The sequence below is a fragment of the Jaculus jaculus genome, chromosome 2 (genome assembly GCF_020740685.1).
Source record: "Jaculus jaculus isolate mJacJac1 chromosome 2, mJacJac1.mat.Y.cur, whole genome shotgun sequence".
Lineage (NCBI taxonomy): Eukaryota > Metazoa > Chordata > Mammalia > Rodentia > Dipodidae > Jaculus > Jaculus jaculus.
The window spans coordinates 68,115,475-68,132,233 of NC_059103.1; the positions used below are offsets into that span (position 1 = coordinate 68,115,475).

Sequence of the window (16,759 nt, forward strand, 5' to 3'; positions counted from 1 at the left end):
AGTTCTGGTGGGTTTGCTTTTGCTTGTGGTGCGGGCTTGGTGGTTTCTCTGTACTTGGATCTATGAAAAGGAGCCAGCTTCTCCCACCATTGATGGAACTACCTCTGGATCTTCATGAAAACTTGAAAGGAACTGCTTCCTCCCACAAACTGTGTCTGGCTGGATGTTCATCCCAGAAAGTGGAGCTGACTATAATAGGCATCTCCCAAAGTTCCCAGGCCCTGGAGACACTAATGACGACAATGGCTTCTTCTGTTCCTCCCTGAGGCAAGTGCTTCACTTTGCAGGTGGTATTGCCTGTGACCTTAGGTACCTTCCCCAACCCCAACCACACAGATGAAGAAGCCAGTTCAGAATTTTTAGGGAGGGACTATAACCACACAGAAAAAGATTCAGAGGTACTTGTGTCTGGGAGAGGGAGTAGAGAGAGGGAGAAGGACCAGAGAGACACTTAACTAACAGCCTGGTTTTCTGTTGCTGGACTTGGTCTGAATGTTAGGCTGAACCTGCTGGTTTCTAGCCAAGTCCCTTCATTTCCACTTGCTACAGGGATGATAATATCTAATAACACTGAAAGCATGACTATAGGGTGTCAACATACCCCTAAAAGGCAGGATACTGGGAATACACTTCTCTCCCTTTCTTGGTTTACTGATGTCCTAAGACAAAGGCCATACCTCTCACTGATCCCACGAACTTGTCCATAAGGCCACCTTAACTGGACACTCAGAATCCAGCCACAGCACACAAGGCTATACAAGTGGCCAATGCCCAGCACTGTGCTTGGTACTTAGAAGACCACACCTTTAGTCAAAGTTCATGTGGAAATTGGAATTGCAATAGCTGTATATGTGTTTTATGAATCTTCCTGTGTGCAATTGTGTATCTTAGTTTTTATGTATAGGCATGTACTTTTCATTCACAGAATAAATGGAGCACACAGAGTGATATCAATGTCAATATTTTATTTTCAACAACCCTAATCTGAGAGCTCACCTACGGCATCGAGGAAAAGGGAGGGCACTCAAGAAGGATAGTAACTGAGCTTGAAAGAACAAAAAGGCTGGGACCCTTCCAAGTCTACCCTTCCTCCACACCATTCTCACCCCACAACAGTGGGGAAACTGAGCCATCCAGGTAGCTGTCCAAGGTCACAGAGTGGACTCTGGGTTTATTGCTCGGTTACATTTGACCCAACTCCTTTTTCCGAAGTTCACTTCTTCTGATTTTGCCTGTGACTGTTTTGGGCAGCTCTGGAACAAACTCCACCTGGAAGAGAAGAAAGCAAATCCATCCTTACTTAATCCTGGTATTTCCTTTCAATTACCCACAGCCTGCTTTGCCCATTTTAGGCTGACACCCTCTAGTGACCTTGGGGTGGGGGATGGGGCTCCACTGAGTATTACAGGTTTCCTTCTGACACAACGTAGTAGGACATAGTCATGTGATCTGCTTTGACCCATGGAGTATGGGTGGAAGTGAAACGTGTCCTCTTCAGGCAGAAGAGTTTTCAACCACTGATACTGACCACCTTCTTCTCCATCTCCTATAGAACAAGGCAGGTGGCTGTGTGGTGTCTTGGTCCTAGGATGAGGGGAGGTAGGGTAAAGACTGCCCAAGAGCCATAGTAGACACGAGCAAGAGATGTGCTCTGTTATAAAGCTTCACTGTTTGGGGCAATGCACTACCTACAGTAACATCTAACCGACCCCAAGGGCAAGATCTACTCTGTCCAAAGTGTGATCTTGTTGTCACGCACATGCCTCTTACTCCAGATCAGCTTCTTATTGACCACAGCCTCAGGCAATTGTACTTTGAGCCTCTAGGCCTCTCTCTAAAGTCGGGTGGTTAACAATGCATGTGAAGTGTTGAATCCAGAGCCTGGAGCACACAGTCAATGTTCAGTAAATAGTAACCTGAAGCTTTATAACTTGTTCACATTGATAGTAAATATTCAGGTGATGCAAGAAATTAGCACAGATGTAGAAAAAGTAACTTTGTGACATATGTATTTGTGTATGTTGCTTTGAACCAACAGAATAGCACTAGGCATATTAATTTATATTTTTATTTTTTATCTTAAGAAGATATTTTTAGGTAAACACCAAAGAAAAAAATCTGAAGCTTGGCAAGGTGGTGAATGCCCATGATCATAGCACTTAAGATGCTAATGCAGGAAAATGGCAATTTTAAGGCCAACCTGGGTTACACAGTGAGTTCTAGGCCACGTTGGGCTACATGGGGACTCTGTCTCAAGCAAAAAATACATGACATAAAATAAGATATCAAAATAACATCAAATAAAGTTATAAATAACAAAATAATAAGAGATAAAAATAAAATATAACATAGAACAAATTAACAAAATAACATAAAATTTAACTTAGGACTTCAGAGTGAGCTCCCCAGGGCAGCCTGAGGTAGAGTAAGACCTTCCTTCCAAAAAAAAAAAAAAACCATAAAAATCTGCATCAATAGTTTAATTATAGGACAATCTTCAATTTTTTGAACAAATCACTTCACTACCGGAAAATTTTCTGCACATGGCATTAAAACAAATGTGATAAAATATCCCTCTCAGAATATAATGCATATTATAAGAATAAGTATTTTGTTATCTTTTGTGTATGTAATTTGGGCTACAAAATAGGGCCTATTTCTTACCACGAATCATGTTTAAAAGGTTTCAAAAGTGCCAATTTCAGGATAATAAATAACCTTTTTCAATGTCACTGGTACTTTTCTGATGTTTTCTTTAGGTTATTATGCCAGCAGTGAGTTTTTTTTTATTTTTTATTTTTTGTGTGTTCTGGTATAGGGTTATGGTTTCCTTTTTATTCAGGTGTACTCCCTCCATCTGTAAACCACATTACTTTTTGTTGTTGCTGTTTTTGGTTTTTTGAGGTAGGGTCTCAGTCTAGCTCAGGCTGACCTGGAATTCACTATGTAGTCTCAGGGTGGCCTCAAACTTACAGCAATCCTCCTACTTCTGCCTCCCAAATGCTGGGATTAAAGGTGTGTGCCACCATGCCCAGCCATACTGCTTCTTTTGCAGAGGAAAACAAACAAACAACAGCAACAGTAACACAAAAACAATGGTTGGCTGCTGCCTAAGATTCTCTCCCTGTGGCCACTCTGTAAGATGTAGGGTAGTCACCAGATCCATCCACCTGCCCTTGCTCACCTTTCTGGGGTACTTGTATGGTGCAGTCACTGACTTCACATGCTGCTGCAGCTCTTTGATGAGCTGGTCCTGGTCATGGGACAGGAACTCTGGGGTCAGGACAACAAATGCTTTTACCACCTGCAGAAGGAGCATGGAGGCTGATATGAGTGCTAACCCCTTATAAAATGAATATTGGTAAGTGATTTTTTTCAACATTTAACATCGTTTTTATTTATGCTTGTCTAGGGACAGGGAATAGATTGCACAAAACCAGATAGTCTCATTGAGACTGCAGTGGTTAAGCGCATGAGGCCTTTGGAAAAGGAGAGGACCAGGTTCCACTGCATATCTTCCCTAGTTCCATGGTATGCCTTAGAAAAGTACATAACCTCGCTTAACTTCCATGTCTTTCTCTATAAAATGAGGACAGTAAAGGTTCATTGTTCATAGGGATTTTGAGAATACATGAAATATATCTGACCTGTTTAATCATTACTATTATTAGTATGTTCAGTATTTATTCTGTATGTAGGTCTGTGCTTAGAAGCCAATGAGCAGTAATACTTTTTGATAGTTAATTTCGAATACTTTTTATCTTTTACTTTTTAAAGTTATCTGTGAGGAGAGAGACAGAGAGGGCAAGAGACATGCCAGAGTCTCTTACCACGACAAACAAACTTCAGATGCATGTAACACTTTGTGCACCTGGCTTTACCTGAGTACTAAGGAATAGAACCAGGTTTGCAAGAAAGGACCTTTAACAATGGAGCTATCTTTCCAGCATGGTTGTAGTTAATTATAACAACAATGATAGTTATTAATAATATTGTGACAACAGCTAATCATTTATTTTTACACTATTAATCATATCCATTTTTTGACCTATAACAACAGTATGGGAAAAGTCCTCAGGTTACTGAGTTTTGTGAAAATGAAGTGGTTTGGCACATGGCTCACTAGTCTTTCTGCCTCCCCATTCGTGATCTTTTTGAGTCTAGGAGGCCACTGTGCCCTCCTGGTGACCATAACATGTATGTGCAATGCACATCAACTGCCTTCGCTCCACCCTTGGACCCACACAGGAAAACAGAGTTCTGCGTCCTCCTACCTGTCCTCGAGTAGGGTCTGGGCTGCTCACCACAGCCGACTCGGCCACTGCTGGATGCTCCGCCAAGGCATTCTCCACCTCCGCAGGTCCGATGCGGTACCTGGAGAAACAACTGTTCTGGAGCAGATGTCAGGGCTCCAGCAAACCAACTCTTACACCTTGTACTCTAAAGATCACATCACCCCTTGACAGAGGGTGAAGGTGATAGGGAGATAGAGACTCAGAGACCTGTGTTTTGGGCCCAAAATGTGATGACATGCCTCACAGGGTGCCTCTGCTGAGGGAAACTACAGAGTTGATCCTCAAAGAGCTCTGGGAACTTGGTCCAAGCAGTTTCCCATAGCACCAGAGCTCTTGGGAGCCTCACACTCTATCTTAAGCAAATCTAGCATTCTCTTTCCCTTGTATCATCATACTCTATTTTATTTTGTTTATTATCTATCTATCTATCTATCTATCTATCTATCTATCATCTATCACCATCATTGATCTATCCTTTTATCATTTGTTTACCTATCTACCCCTCCATTGATCCATCTGTATCTACCTATCTCAGCATGGTTTTGAAGCCTACAAATAGGTAGGTGGAAAAAGCACAATATTTCCATTTCACAGCAAGGTGAACATAGTGTTAATTAACACTAATGTATTATATATTCCAAAATAGTGAGAAGTTTCTGAATGCTTTCTATGCAAATAAATGTTGAATGTATGCTTATGACCCTGATTTGATCGCCACATGATATGTTACACATGTATACCATCACATTGTGTCCCATAGACATTTTCAATTAAATGTGACAAATTTGTCTATTAAAGGTGACAAAATTTTGCCAGGCATGGTGGTGCATGCCTTTAATCCTAGCACTTGAGATGAGGAGGTAGGAGGATTGCCATGAGTTTGAGGCCACCCTGAAAAGTCACATAGTGAATTTCAGGTCAGCCTGGGCTAGAGCAAGCTCCTATCTCAAAAACTAAAATAAATCGATAAATGTGACAAATTCTCAGTTTTTCTGAAATATTAAGTAGAAATTATGTATTTAAAAAAACCATGTATGGGTTAGGTTAGACCAGACTACCTTGGCTTAAATCTGGGTTCCACCTTCTAAATATTATTTCCTAAGTAATGTTTCCTCATCACTGATGATGACTGCATCTCATTGCCAGGATTGAGAAGCAGTTGTATAAAGCACCCAAGAGAGAGTTTTCAGTCGTAAGCATTCTATAAAGGTATTGCCATTGTTGTTATGTGACATTGTTTCACACGAGAGAAGCTCAAATACAACACAAGCTCTCCAACCCATGGGGACAAAAACAATCTCCCTTTCCAGCCCCCAGCCTCCTTTATTGTTTTATTTTGGGTGGGTAACTGAACATAGGGTCTCACACATGCTAGGCACATACTCTACCACTGAGCTGTATCCATAGCCTTCTTTTTAATTACTTTTAATTTTACTTACCTTTTAATTTTAAATTGCCCAGGCAGGACCTGAACTTAAGTTAGGATTCTCCCGTGTCAGTCTCTTGAGTAGCTGGGATTATAGGCCTATGCCACCCCAATCAGCTCTTCCTCTATTTTTATAATGGCTTATTATCATCGAACTTCATTTTAATTAAGTCTTCTGGATGCAGAGGTGGTGAAAATGCCCAGACACCAGGTATTAGGCTATCCTGGACCTGGTTCTGTTCACAGTCAGGTCGAAGATCCCATCACCAAGACATGGAGGAATGTCAGGTAGGCAAGATGCCATGAGACATGTGAGGGTGCCAAGAACCAGCCCAGGGTTAGCCACACCTACCCAGAGGCATTGATGACATCATCACCCCTCCCCAGAAACCAGAAGTAGCCCTCTTCATCTATGATTGCTCTGTCCCAAGTGTTGTAAAAGTCCCCACACTCCACTTCAGCAGTCTTCTCTGGGTCATTCTGCAAAGAGAACAGAGTTCTTCTGTTGAAGGCTGTGGGTTTAGAGAGGAAGACTGTTATCAAAGCAAGCAGGCAGGTCTTAACCTTGTTTCAGCAGCACAATTCTAAGACTGGAGAAAATAAATTTACATATACATACACACACACATGCGTGTGCGAGCACACACATGTGCATGTGTGTGCTTTGCAAAGCTGCCTACATATTGGAATCACTTGAGTTTTATAAACACATGTGCAGACAGCACACCCTTGAGGCTATAATGGGAAGTTGGGCTTCATAACAGGAGAGCTACCAATGAAGTGTGTTTGGAAAAAGCAGATAGAGTTTGTGAACACTTTCCAGATCTGTCCATTCCTCAATGGTAGGGTTTCTTTAATCAAGAGTTTCACCAAGTTTTTTATAGCCCGATCCAGTTTCCTGCAGACCCTAGATTTCTCATTTAGGGTCTGACACCTCAAAGACATAGGTTCTAGACCTGCTGTTCATCTGACATGGAGAAGAGATGTGAAACTCCCAGTATGCAGTTCTCCCTCTGGAACAAAGGCATTCATAACACTTATTGGAGGCTTAGTGAGAATAAGCCTTAACTACAGGAGATATGGGACCACCCAGTCTTCTTTCTACCATATCAGTCAGCTCTTAAATCCCAAATAGATTAGGACAGAAAAGATTGTGCTAATTCATTGTGAGCTTGGGTTTAATTAAAACAGGCTTTACCAAGTTATAATGAAGAGAGCAATTGGAAGAAATCTCAGGGCATATAGGTCCTCACAGAAATTCTTGGGGTTATGGAGCAGGTGGATAGAATGCAATTACCTCGTAGCCCATGAAGATTCCTATGGGCCGGATAGGCTTGATCCTGATGCCAATGTATCCTTCAGTGTTAGGTGGGAGGACATTGCCCTTGTCATCGATGATCTGGAGCAGGAAGCCTGTGAATCCCACCATGAAGGACTCCCCCAGCCCTCTGCACCAGTTGGAAGTTATGGGGTCACCAGTGAGGACAAATGGGGTTATTCATGGAGAAACTTCCAAGAAATAGAGTAAAATTGCCAAGGTCTTTGCAGTCAGCAGATATGGAGCCCCAAATAAGGGCCTATTTGTTTCATAGGTGTGTGGCAATCACCAATATGCCTTCCAGAGGGCAAGCAGCACCTCTGCTTTTATTCTTTCCCATTCTTTGTGCATGCTGCACCTCCCTGCCAGGTGAGTAGCATTAGTGCCCACAGGAATCCAGCTGTCACCTGCAGCCACCATAGGAAGTTGCAGGAAAAATAGAGGAAAAAGTGGGAGAGGAGTAGGATGACTAGGGTATGGGGTGTGGCTGGACTCGTCACCTGCTGTCACACAAAGATCCCACCCCCAATAAGCTCTAAGTTGCTCTCCCACCCCACTCGTGTCCCAAGGACCAGACCTGCATGTCGAAGGGTGGGATGGCCTTCCCTATGGAACCCAGCTTGCTCTTCATTCCCCGCATGATAGCACAGGTTAATCCCTGCTCACAGAAGAAAGAGGATGGGGTTGATCATCACAGCCATCACACACATACCCTTCACTCACAATGGGCATCTGATGATGTACAAAGAGCCTGAAGCATCATCAGAGACTGAGAGTCTAGGTTCCGTGGACATTTGTACCCAGCATGCACTGGGTCTGTACTATCTGCTCGGTTGACAGAGTTCAAAGGAAGAAGACAAAGGAGTAAGCCTGAGATAGTGACATATTTGGTGGGGTGTGGCATGCCCACCATAGTCTGGGCAGATGTCTCTTTGCCAGAGAAAGGTGTGAAGTCACTGAAGAAACAGTTCTTGGGTGGTGATAAAATCCTGCCTCAACTTCTCAGGATTGGGCTGATATTGCTTAGGGATTAAAGGCATGTACCACCATACCTGGCATCTACCTTATTCTTTGAGACAGAATCTCTCACTAACCCTAGAGCCCGCTGTATCTGCTAGCCTTACTAGTCAACAAGCCCTGGAGATCCTCTTACCTCTACTTCTCCAGCACTGAGATCACAGGTGCACACTAACACACTTGGCTCTTATGTGAGTGCTGGGGATCGCAACTCAGGCCATCATGTCCATGTGGCAAGAACTTTACTCACTAAGTCATCTCTCTAGCCTCATTGTCATTTTTTCTATGGCTAGTGATTTACAGTCAGACCACTATACACTAACCTTGTGTCAATAAATGACCTCTTCTTTTTTGTTGAAAGGAGACAATTATAACATTTACTTCCCATTGTACTTCCAAGTGGATGAGAATAGCCTTCCTCTCTCCCATTTTTTTTTTAAATTTTTATTTATTTATTTGAGAGCAACAGACACAGAGAGAAGGACAGAGAGAGGGAGAGAGAGAGAATGGGCGCGCCAGGGCTTCCAGCCTCTGCAAACGAACTCCAGATGCGTGCGCCCCCTTGTGCATCTGGCTAACGTGGGACCTGGGGAACCGAGCCTCGAACCGGGGTCCTTAGGCTTCACAGGCAAGCGCTTAACCGCTAAGCCATCTCTCCAGCCCCCATTTTTTTTTTTGAGACAGAGTCTCCATTGAGTCAAGGCTATCCTCAAACTTGTGATCCACCTTCTCAGCCTCTTACATGCTGAGATTATAGACATGCGCAAACCACACATGGCTCTCTGCACAGTGAGAGGTAGACACCTGATGCTCAGTGGATGACTATGATGAACTATTATTATTCAGGCACCACGAGGATCACACTGAACATTTTTTGTGTATTTTTGTCTCCATACAATGTTTCTGCAATTCAACTTCACAGAGCATTGTCATTGCTTTTTTTAATTGTTTTTTTTTTTAATTTATTTGAGAGCGACAGACACAGAGAGAAAGACAGATAGAGAGAGAGAGAGAGAGAGAGAGAAAGAGAGAGAGAGAGAGGAGAGAATGGGCGCGCCAGGGCCTCCAGCCTCTGCAAACGAACTCCAGACGCGTGCGCCCCCTTGTGCATCTGGCTAACGTGGGACCTGGGGAACTGAGCCTTGAACCGGGGTCCTTAGGCTTCACAGGCAAGCGCTTAACCGCTAAGCCATCTCTCCAGCCCTGTCATTGCTTTTGTTTGTTTGTTTCCTTCAGCAGATGGTGAGCATCCTAAAAATAGATATTGTCCCATTCACTTGTGCTCTTCCGGAATCTGTCATGGTGCCTACCTAAAAACTCCAGTGACCACAGTGACTTTAGCATGAGCTATAGGCTCAACACTGTGGCCTGAGCTTGCTAGACTTAGTTTACCTACCACCATCTACTAAGAGTGGCACTACAATAATATTCACATCCCAGAGAGGAATGATAATGCTCAGAAAGGTTGACTGACAGACTTACAAAAGACTTGAGGCCTGTAATGGATAGGGCTGAAACTTGGACTCTGGACTGAGCTCCTGGGCAAGGAGGCCCTTTTCCACCTGTCAAGCCAGTGCTCCCACTGTAGGGCTATGAAAAATGCTGTATTTGCCGGGGGGCAGTGTGAAGTGCTTTGTGGAAGAAAGCACCATCTACTGTTGCAAACAGTTGAGGCAAAGGGACTAGATCACCAGAGAAACATGTTGTTCCCATCTACCCTTTTCCTTGTCCAGACAGAAGTTGTAAACATTCAACAACAGGTCTAAAGTCTTAACATTTTTTCAGGCCTGGAAGTAAACCAAGTCACTGTTGTGTTTGGTCTTGCAAAAACAAAAACAAAAACAAAAACAAAAACAAAAACAAAAACAAAAACAAAAAACAGCCAAGCATATGAATTAGGACTACAATAGTTAATTTGTTAATAGCTGAGAGGAGACATTCTTCTATTAGTTAACAAGGAATGGGAAATGAGGGTCATGGTTCTGCCCAGTATCAGATATGGATAGAGAATATGTTGGAAAAGAGATGCACACCCACAGTTTACTCTTCCTTGGGTTCAGAGAATGCTTGGCACTCTAACTGCATTGCCCATCTGTTATCTCAGTGATACTCAGGTTCCATGAAGTGTGTACATTTGCATGCATGTACATGTATGTGAGCATGTGTATGCATGCTTAGCTTATACAGAACCTCTCCGCCCCCTCATCTTCTACTGCAATTATCCCACAACCAAATCTGTGCACTGTCTTCCTAAGCATCAGCTATGAACTTCTAAAGCCAGCTCCACCTCCACTGATCATGGAGTAGGTTTTGTCTATTGTCAGAGGTTTCCACATTGCTGGAGAGATCTCCTATCCCATCCTCCCTCTTGGGCTCCTCTGTCACGTAGCTAAAATCTCAAAAAATATCCTTAGATGGCATTAAGTTTTGTCCAACAGTTTTCAGGTTATTGGTCTCTCCATAAGTTGGCAAGTTGCAAGTTGTCTTGATGCAAATTTATTTGGAGCAAATTAGTCTTGCATCACAGAGCCTTCTGTTGGCTTTGAGCAATGCTGTGTACATGGGAGGGCCTCAGCATGTTTGTGTCATTACTGGGCCATCGAAATGGTGTGAAAGGACCTGTCCCACCTACCGTTTCTGACTGTCCATAGATCTCATGAAGGAGAAGGCCTGTCCGTTTTTGCCACTGCTCACATTCCTGAGGCAGCAGGCTCTCCCCGCCAGTAGTGCAGTGCTCCAGGGTGGGGAACCTGAGACTTGGGGGAAGTGAAGGTGTCAAGTCTTGGATATGGGCTCTATCCCAGACCCAGGACATTCAAAATTGATAGCTTTATTGTAAGGATCATCCATCCTTTTGTTCCCTCATTTCCTTATTCACCTTTTATCATTTTACTTATGGTCAAGGGCAAATGGATATCATTTCCTTCCTGCCAGTGTCTGTTAATTCTGTGAATTGGTAAGTAGGCAGTGGTGAAGATATTGGGTCAAATCCAGGATGTTTAGGTTAAGATTGGATGTTAATGTAATGAGAGGAAGACAGGCGTATTCATAAGAACCCACCTTAGAAAGCATCCTATGTGGCTGAGAGGGATAGTTTTTGAGTGTGTGCTGTGCAGGCCAGAGGACAACCTCGGGTGCTGTTCCTTAGGAACACTGTCCACATTAATCACAATAACAAAATGACCACATCGCCATTAATGGTATAATGTATAAAAGATGTGCTATTTTTATAGACAAGATACTATATAGCAATGAAAATTATTAAGTGTATTGTGTAACATGGACCTCTCTAAGAAAAATAATGTTGGTAAAAGAAGCCAGATATAAAAATAATGTATAATTGTATACATAAAGTTCAAAAACATGAAAAGCAGAATTCTTTCCTCCAAGATAATTTCTCAGTTGCTAAGCTACAAAGTGGTGGGACGAGATCACCATAAAAAGTGATGGTAATTTTTTAGGGTATACAGAGAGGTAGATTGAAGTCTTTGGGGCAGTGGTAAAGTTCCATTTTTTGTGTCTTTGGATGAGTGATAACATAGAAATTTCTAATAGTTTATGTAAATTTTCATGGCCTGTATTTTTCTATGTTTGTAATTTCACAATAAAAAATACTTGAATAAACCCATAAGGATGTGAGGCTATATCTTTAGACCAGGGTCATGTTTTAATTTAACTAATTATATTGATAATTAATACTACCAACACACACACCATTAAAAAAAATAAAGTATAGACAAGCCAAGGCACATCAGATACCTTGAGATTCCCCCCACCAAAGATGGTCGTTACCAGCCACTGCTACATACTTGGCAGATTTTTGCTGCAGAATCATTCGATATACTCCTGGTGCAGCAAGGCACTGAGTAATGGGATACTTGAATAGCACCTGGAAAATGAGGAGAGAAGGAATTTTATTTTATTTTTAATATATTTATTTGCAAGCAGAGACAGAGAGATAGAAGTGAGATGGGTGGTGGGGGAGGGGAGAGGAGAGAGAGAATGGGGATCCTGGGGCCTCTAGCCACTGTACATGTACATGTATGCACTCTGTACATGTATGTACCACTGTACATCTGGCTTTACATAAGTAATGGGGAATTGAACCTGGGTCATTAGGCTTTGCAAGCAAGTGCTTTAACCAATGAGCCATTTCCCTAGCCCTGAAATTTTATTTTTAAGATATGGTTAAAAGTACCAGCCAGGGCCGGGCATGGTGTTGCACACCTTTAATCCCAGCACTCGGGAGGCAGAGGTAGGAGGATCACCATGAGTTCAAGGCCACCCTGAGACTACATAGTGAATTCCAGGTCATCCTGGGCTAGAGTGAGATCCTACCTCGAAAAAATAAAGAAAAAAACAAGCATCAGCCATCTCACTGGGTGTGGTGGTGCATACCTTTAATCCTAGCACTTGGGAGGCAGAGGTAGGAGGATCACTATGAGTTTGAGGTAGCCCTGAGATTGCCTAGTGAATTCCAGGTCAGCCTGGGGTAGAGTGAGACTCTACCTTGAAAAAAAAATTCAGCCAGTTATTGGAATTTTAGTTTTGATCTCTGTTGCAGTTAGTTTCAAGTTGCTGGCACAAAACACCAGACCAAGAGCAGCTTGTGGGAGGAAAGGGTTTAGTTTGGCTTACAGACTTGAAGGGAAGCTCCATGATGGCAGGAGAAATCAGTGAAATGAGCAGAGGGTGGACATCACCTCTGGGCCAACATCAGATAGACAATAGCAACAAAAGAATGTGCCAAATGCTGGCAAGAGGAAGCTGGCTATAACACCCATAAGCCTGACCCCCAAAATACACTGCCTCCAGGAGGCTCTAATTGCCAAATTGCTACCAGCTGACTTAACATTTAGAACACATAGTTTATGGAGGACACCTGAATTAAACCACCATATTCTGCTCCTGGCCTCCATTCTGTTGCTCCAAGACCTACAACTCTGGTCAGTGACACATTTCCAAGTCCTATATTTCTAACCAATCATGAGTCTCTGGAGTTCCAATTCTGCCCCTCCATGTAGGCTATTCATAGTCCTAGAAAACTTCATCCAGTGCTGGCAGCCCTCCTTGGCAGCCATCCTATAATCCTGGCATCTCCATTGGGTCTCCACTACAACCCACAGTCCATCTTCATGGCGCCATCAAGCCTCCACACAGGTAATTCGATGAGCTTGATTTGCACTGTCCATGGCCATTTCCAAAATACAAAACCATGTTGCAAATCCGATGACCCTCTCTTTCCTACATTTGTTATACTCCATAGTACCAGGTGGGCTACCAAGTTGTTAATTCGGGGTGGAGGGGTGAATCAAGCCGACTTTGAAGAACAGGACACTCCTTCAGCATTCAAGCCCCCTACTTCAAGAGTCCTCCTTCTTCCTGCTGTCCCAATGCAGATTTGCTGGCCCATTTTCAATGGTTGTAATCTTTCAAACAACTGCAGGTGAATGGGCAGTAGTTTCAGCTCAAATATTTCAGTTTTTTCCATACCATATCCTTCTGCTCATAGCAGTCCATTTTGGTGCAATGTAACCCTGTACAAGGTCTCAGAACACAGGCATAACAGCAAATCTTTCACATAAAACTGCTTTTTGCCCAGTCCAGGCAAAGCTCTTTCTCACTCTCATAAGCCAGACCTCATGGTCCTGCGTTCTGCATTCAGGTCTTTCAGCTCTGACCAGAATAGACCATCAAGCTATACTTACAGCACTGCAAGGAGTCGTTTAGGCCAAGATTTCAAATCCTTCCACATTCCTCACAAACATCAGCTCCAAAGGCCAAAACCCACACCATCAGGTTTCTAACAGCAATGACCCCATTCTTGACATCAACTTTACTGTTGCAGGCAAAAAAAAAACAAGAACAGAAGCAAAACAAAACCAACCAAAAAAACAAACAAAAACCCCTGGCCAAGAGCAGCTTGTGGGAGGAAAGGGTTTATTTTGGCTTATAGACTTGAAGTGAAACTCCATGATGGCAGGGGAAAACACAGTATGAGCAAAGGGTAGACATCATCTACTAGACAACATAAGGTGGACAGCAGCAACAGGAAAGTGTGCCAAACACTGGCAAGGAGAAGCTAGCTAGAACACCCATAATCTTTCTCCCAACAATATACTGCCTTCAGGAGTCTGCAGTTGCTAAATTGCCACCAGCTGGAGACTTCAGCATTCATATCACATAGTTTGTGGGGGACACCTGAGTCAAACCATCACAATCTCCTTCTATGTGAGCTCACTTATTTATCTGTTCATTCTTTCAATATATGCACATTGGCATGAATTTCACACAGGGTATGTGTCAAGTGTTGCTAGAAATGTGCAAAGAAAGAGTTAATGTTTTAGGTTCTCTAAAGGGTAGATGCTAACAAGGTACAGAAAAAGAGTTCACAAGGAGCTGGGGAGATGCTCAGTGGGTAAAGTGCTTGTCATGCAAGTGTGAGGACCTGAGTTCTGACCTGAGCATCTACATCAGTGCTGGGTATGGTGTCATGTACCTGTAATTCCTGTGCTTGGGAGCTGGGAACAGGCTGATTCCCTTGGCAAGCTGGCTAGGGAGTTTAGCCAAATCATTAAGTCTTGGGTTTAGTGAAAAACTGTCTTCTAAAAGGTGGAGAGTGACAGAGGAAGACATTCTATGTTCCATGTTGACCTCTACATGAATAATATACCCATACACATATGAACATGTATATATAATACACAAAAAATAAAACTAGGAATTAAATGTTAAGGCAGAAATTGTTAGATATCCTAAGAGAGAGCTGAAGTTCTATAAGAACATAGAGTAAATATTCAATCTGGTTGGGTGCTCCAAGTAGCTTATGGAGGAGGTGGCATTTAATAGGGATATGATGTCACTAGGCAAAGACATTGGCATGGTGATGATGTAATAGTACCCACAGGAAGCAAATTATCAGGAACTGAAGAAACACTTCAATAAAGCCAAATAATTTCTCCTAGACAGAGAAGAGAGCAAGAGGCATGTGCAGGTAGACTGAGGTTAGTTGGAGCCAGATGACTTAGGGTCTCCAATATTCACGATTCCCCATCATTCATCTGAGAGAGGAGTCAACATAAATTTAGATCGAAGTTGGAGGTAGGCTAAGGGGTACACCTGATCTGAGTTTAAACATGGTAGCTTAACTTTCCCTTTATCTGTAAAATGTCAATATTCATCTATCTTATGCCTGAGCACAAAATGGACACATCTGGGACACTATGGCCTTTCTCTTAGACCCAATCAGATTTGAGCATCTGCCTCTACCTCAGCAATTTCTCACATTAATATCGTTCCTGTTAATTTGACCCTTATCCATCCTTCCTGCTAGCAACCCACAGGGTGCCATTCCATGTCTTCACATCCTTCTCCACCCACTGCCATGCATGTATCTGTAACCTTACTCCAGGAACATGTGAGAAAGAACCAAGATAAATATAGATTACCAACAACCAGATCCCCTTTCTAATATGGTGATCACCTGCTAAGCACTATACTCTGAATAAAGCCCTGATGTAGTGATCTTTAACCACTATCTTCAGAGAGCACGTCCATGGATCACAGTAGCAGATACCCATCTCAAACTAGCTTAATGGAAAGGGGAATAGAGGTGTTCCTTGGCTTATGATGAGATTACATCCTAAGCTTATAACACATTGAAAATATCAGAAAGTAAGAGTTCCATTAATGCACCTAAACTCCTAAACACCCTAGCTTACCGACAGTTCATCTTAGACCTTTGGTTCTCTCCTTATGTTACTTTTTCCTAGGGAGACATAAACAAATGTCTACTCACACAACATAGGGAAGTAATAACAAACCAAAGAACTGACTACGTCCAAGTTTAGCTTTGCCATTCAGCAAGTTACTGGCACTTAGAGGGATACAGTTGAAGGGTTATTTATAGAAGTATGTGCAAGCCCAAAACAGCTACATTGCTGAAAAGCCCCAATGCAGCATGGGCAATGACCTCTTGAAATTAGTATATATGGAGTCCCCTTCAGTTATCCTACATCCTGTGTAATCTCTTCCTGAGATTAAATGCAACTGGAACCGAATGACAGGTAGCTGGGTAGGCAGGAGGGTGTGAATGGCAGTAATCCCAGGTGAAGTTCTTATGCACCACCAGCTCCTTCTACCAGTGAACACTGACAGACCCAATCATGTGAGGGTCTCAAGTGTGCAGTAGTCGCAGCTCCTCTGATTTTGAGATGGCATTGCCATATCATGCATAGAGGACAGTGTTCTACCACACATCTCTTGGTCATGGGGTGACTCAGAGGCTGTGGCTCACTTCAGCTGTCCAGCATCACAAGAGAGGATTTCAGCATACATTGTTAGTTCAGGAAAAGTTCCAAGTCAAACATTCTACATGGAGTTTCTACTTGAAAAGGGACTCTAGACTCTAGCGTTTTGTACTGCACCATGGGTATAGTCTTCAGGTCTTGTACTATCAAGGTTTTGGAAGAAATGGAAGTGAAGAAGGTCACTTGGGAGGAAGAGATGCAGAAAGGCAGAGACTCGAAGCATTGCAGAGCTCAGGAACAAGGTTGGTGGAGCTGTTAGCAGGGCTCAGGGTAAGGAACAGGGTCCTCTTATAAAAAAATCCGCCAACAAGGGCTGAACTGAATGGTGTGAGCAGAGAGGGACTAGAATAGTTGGTTTCTAAATTTGAGGAGCAGTTTAGTTTTAGTTCGTATC

The 16,759-nt window shown here is 42.9% G+C and overlaps 1 protein-coding gene across 1 annotated transcript in view; it reads right to left on the reverse strand.

Annotated features, from left to right (window-relative positions):
* Positions 1 to 945: 945 nt before the first annotated feature.
* Acsm1 (acyl-CoA synthetase medium chain family member 1) overlaps positions 946 to 16,759 on the reverse strand; it is a 61,871-nt gene continuing 46,057 nt past the window's right edge. The window contains exons 7-14 of the mRNA XM_004665443.2: positions 11,866 to 11,945; positions 10,689 to 10,812; positions 7,617 to 7,697; positions 7,019 to 7,120; positions 6,074 to 6,201; positions 4,275 to 4,374; positions 3,185 to 3,304; positions 946 to 1,269 (exon numbers count right to left, since the gene is read on the reverse strand). Coding sequence (XP_004665500.2) covers positions 1,183 to 1,269; positions 3,185 to 3,304; positions 4,275 to 4,374; positions 6,074 to 6,201; positions 7,019 to 7,120; positions 7,617 to 7,697; positions 10,689 to 10,812; positions 11,866 to 11,945 — 822 coding nt within the window. The 3' untranslated portion in view covers positions 946 to 1,182. The remainder of the gene's footprint in view (positions 1,270 to 3,184; positions 3,305 to 4,274; positions 4,375 to 6,073; positions 6,202 to 7,018; positions 7,121 to 7,616; positions 7,698 to 10,688; positions 10,813 to 11,865; positions 11,946 to 16,759) is intronic.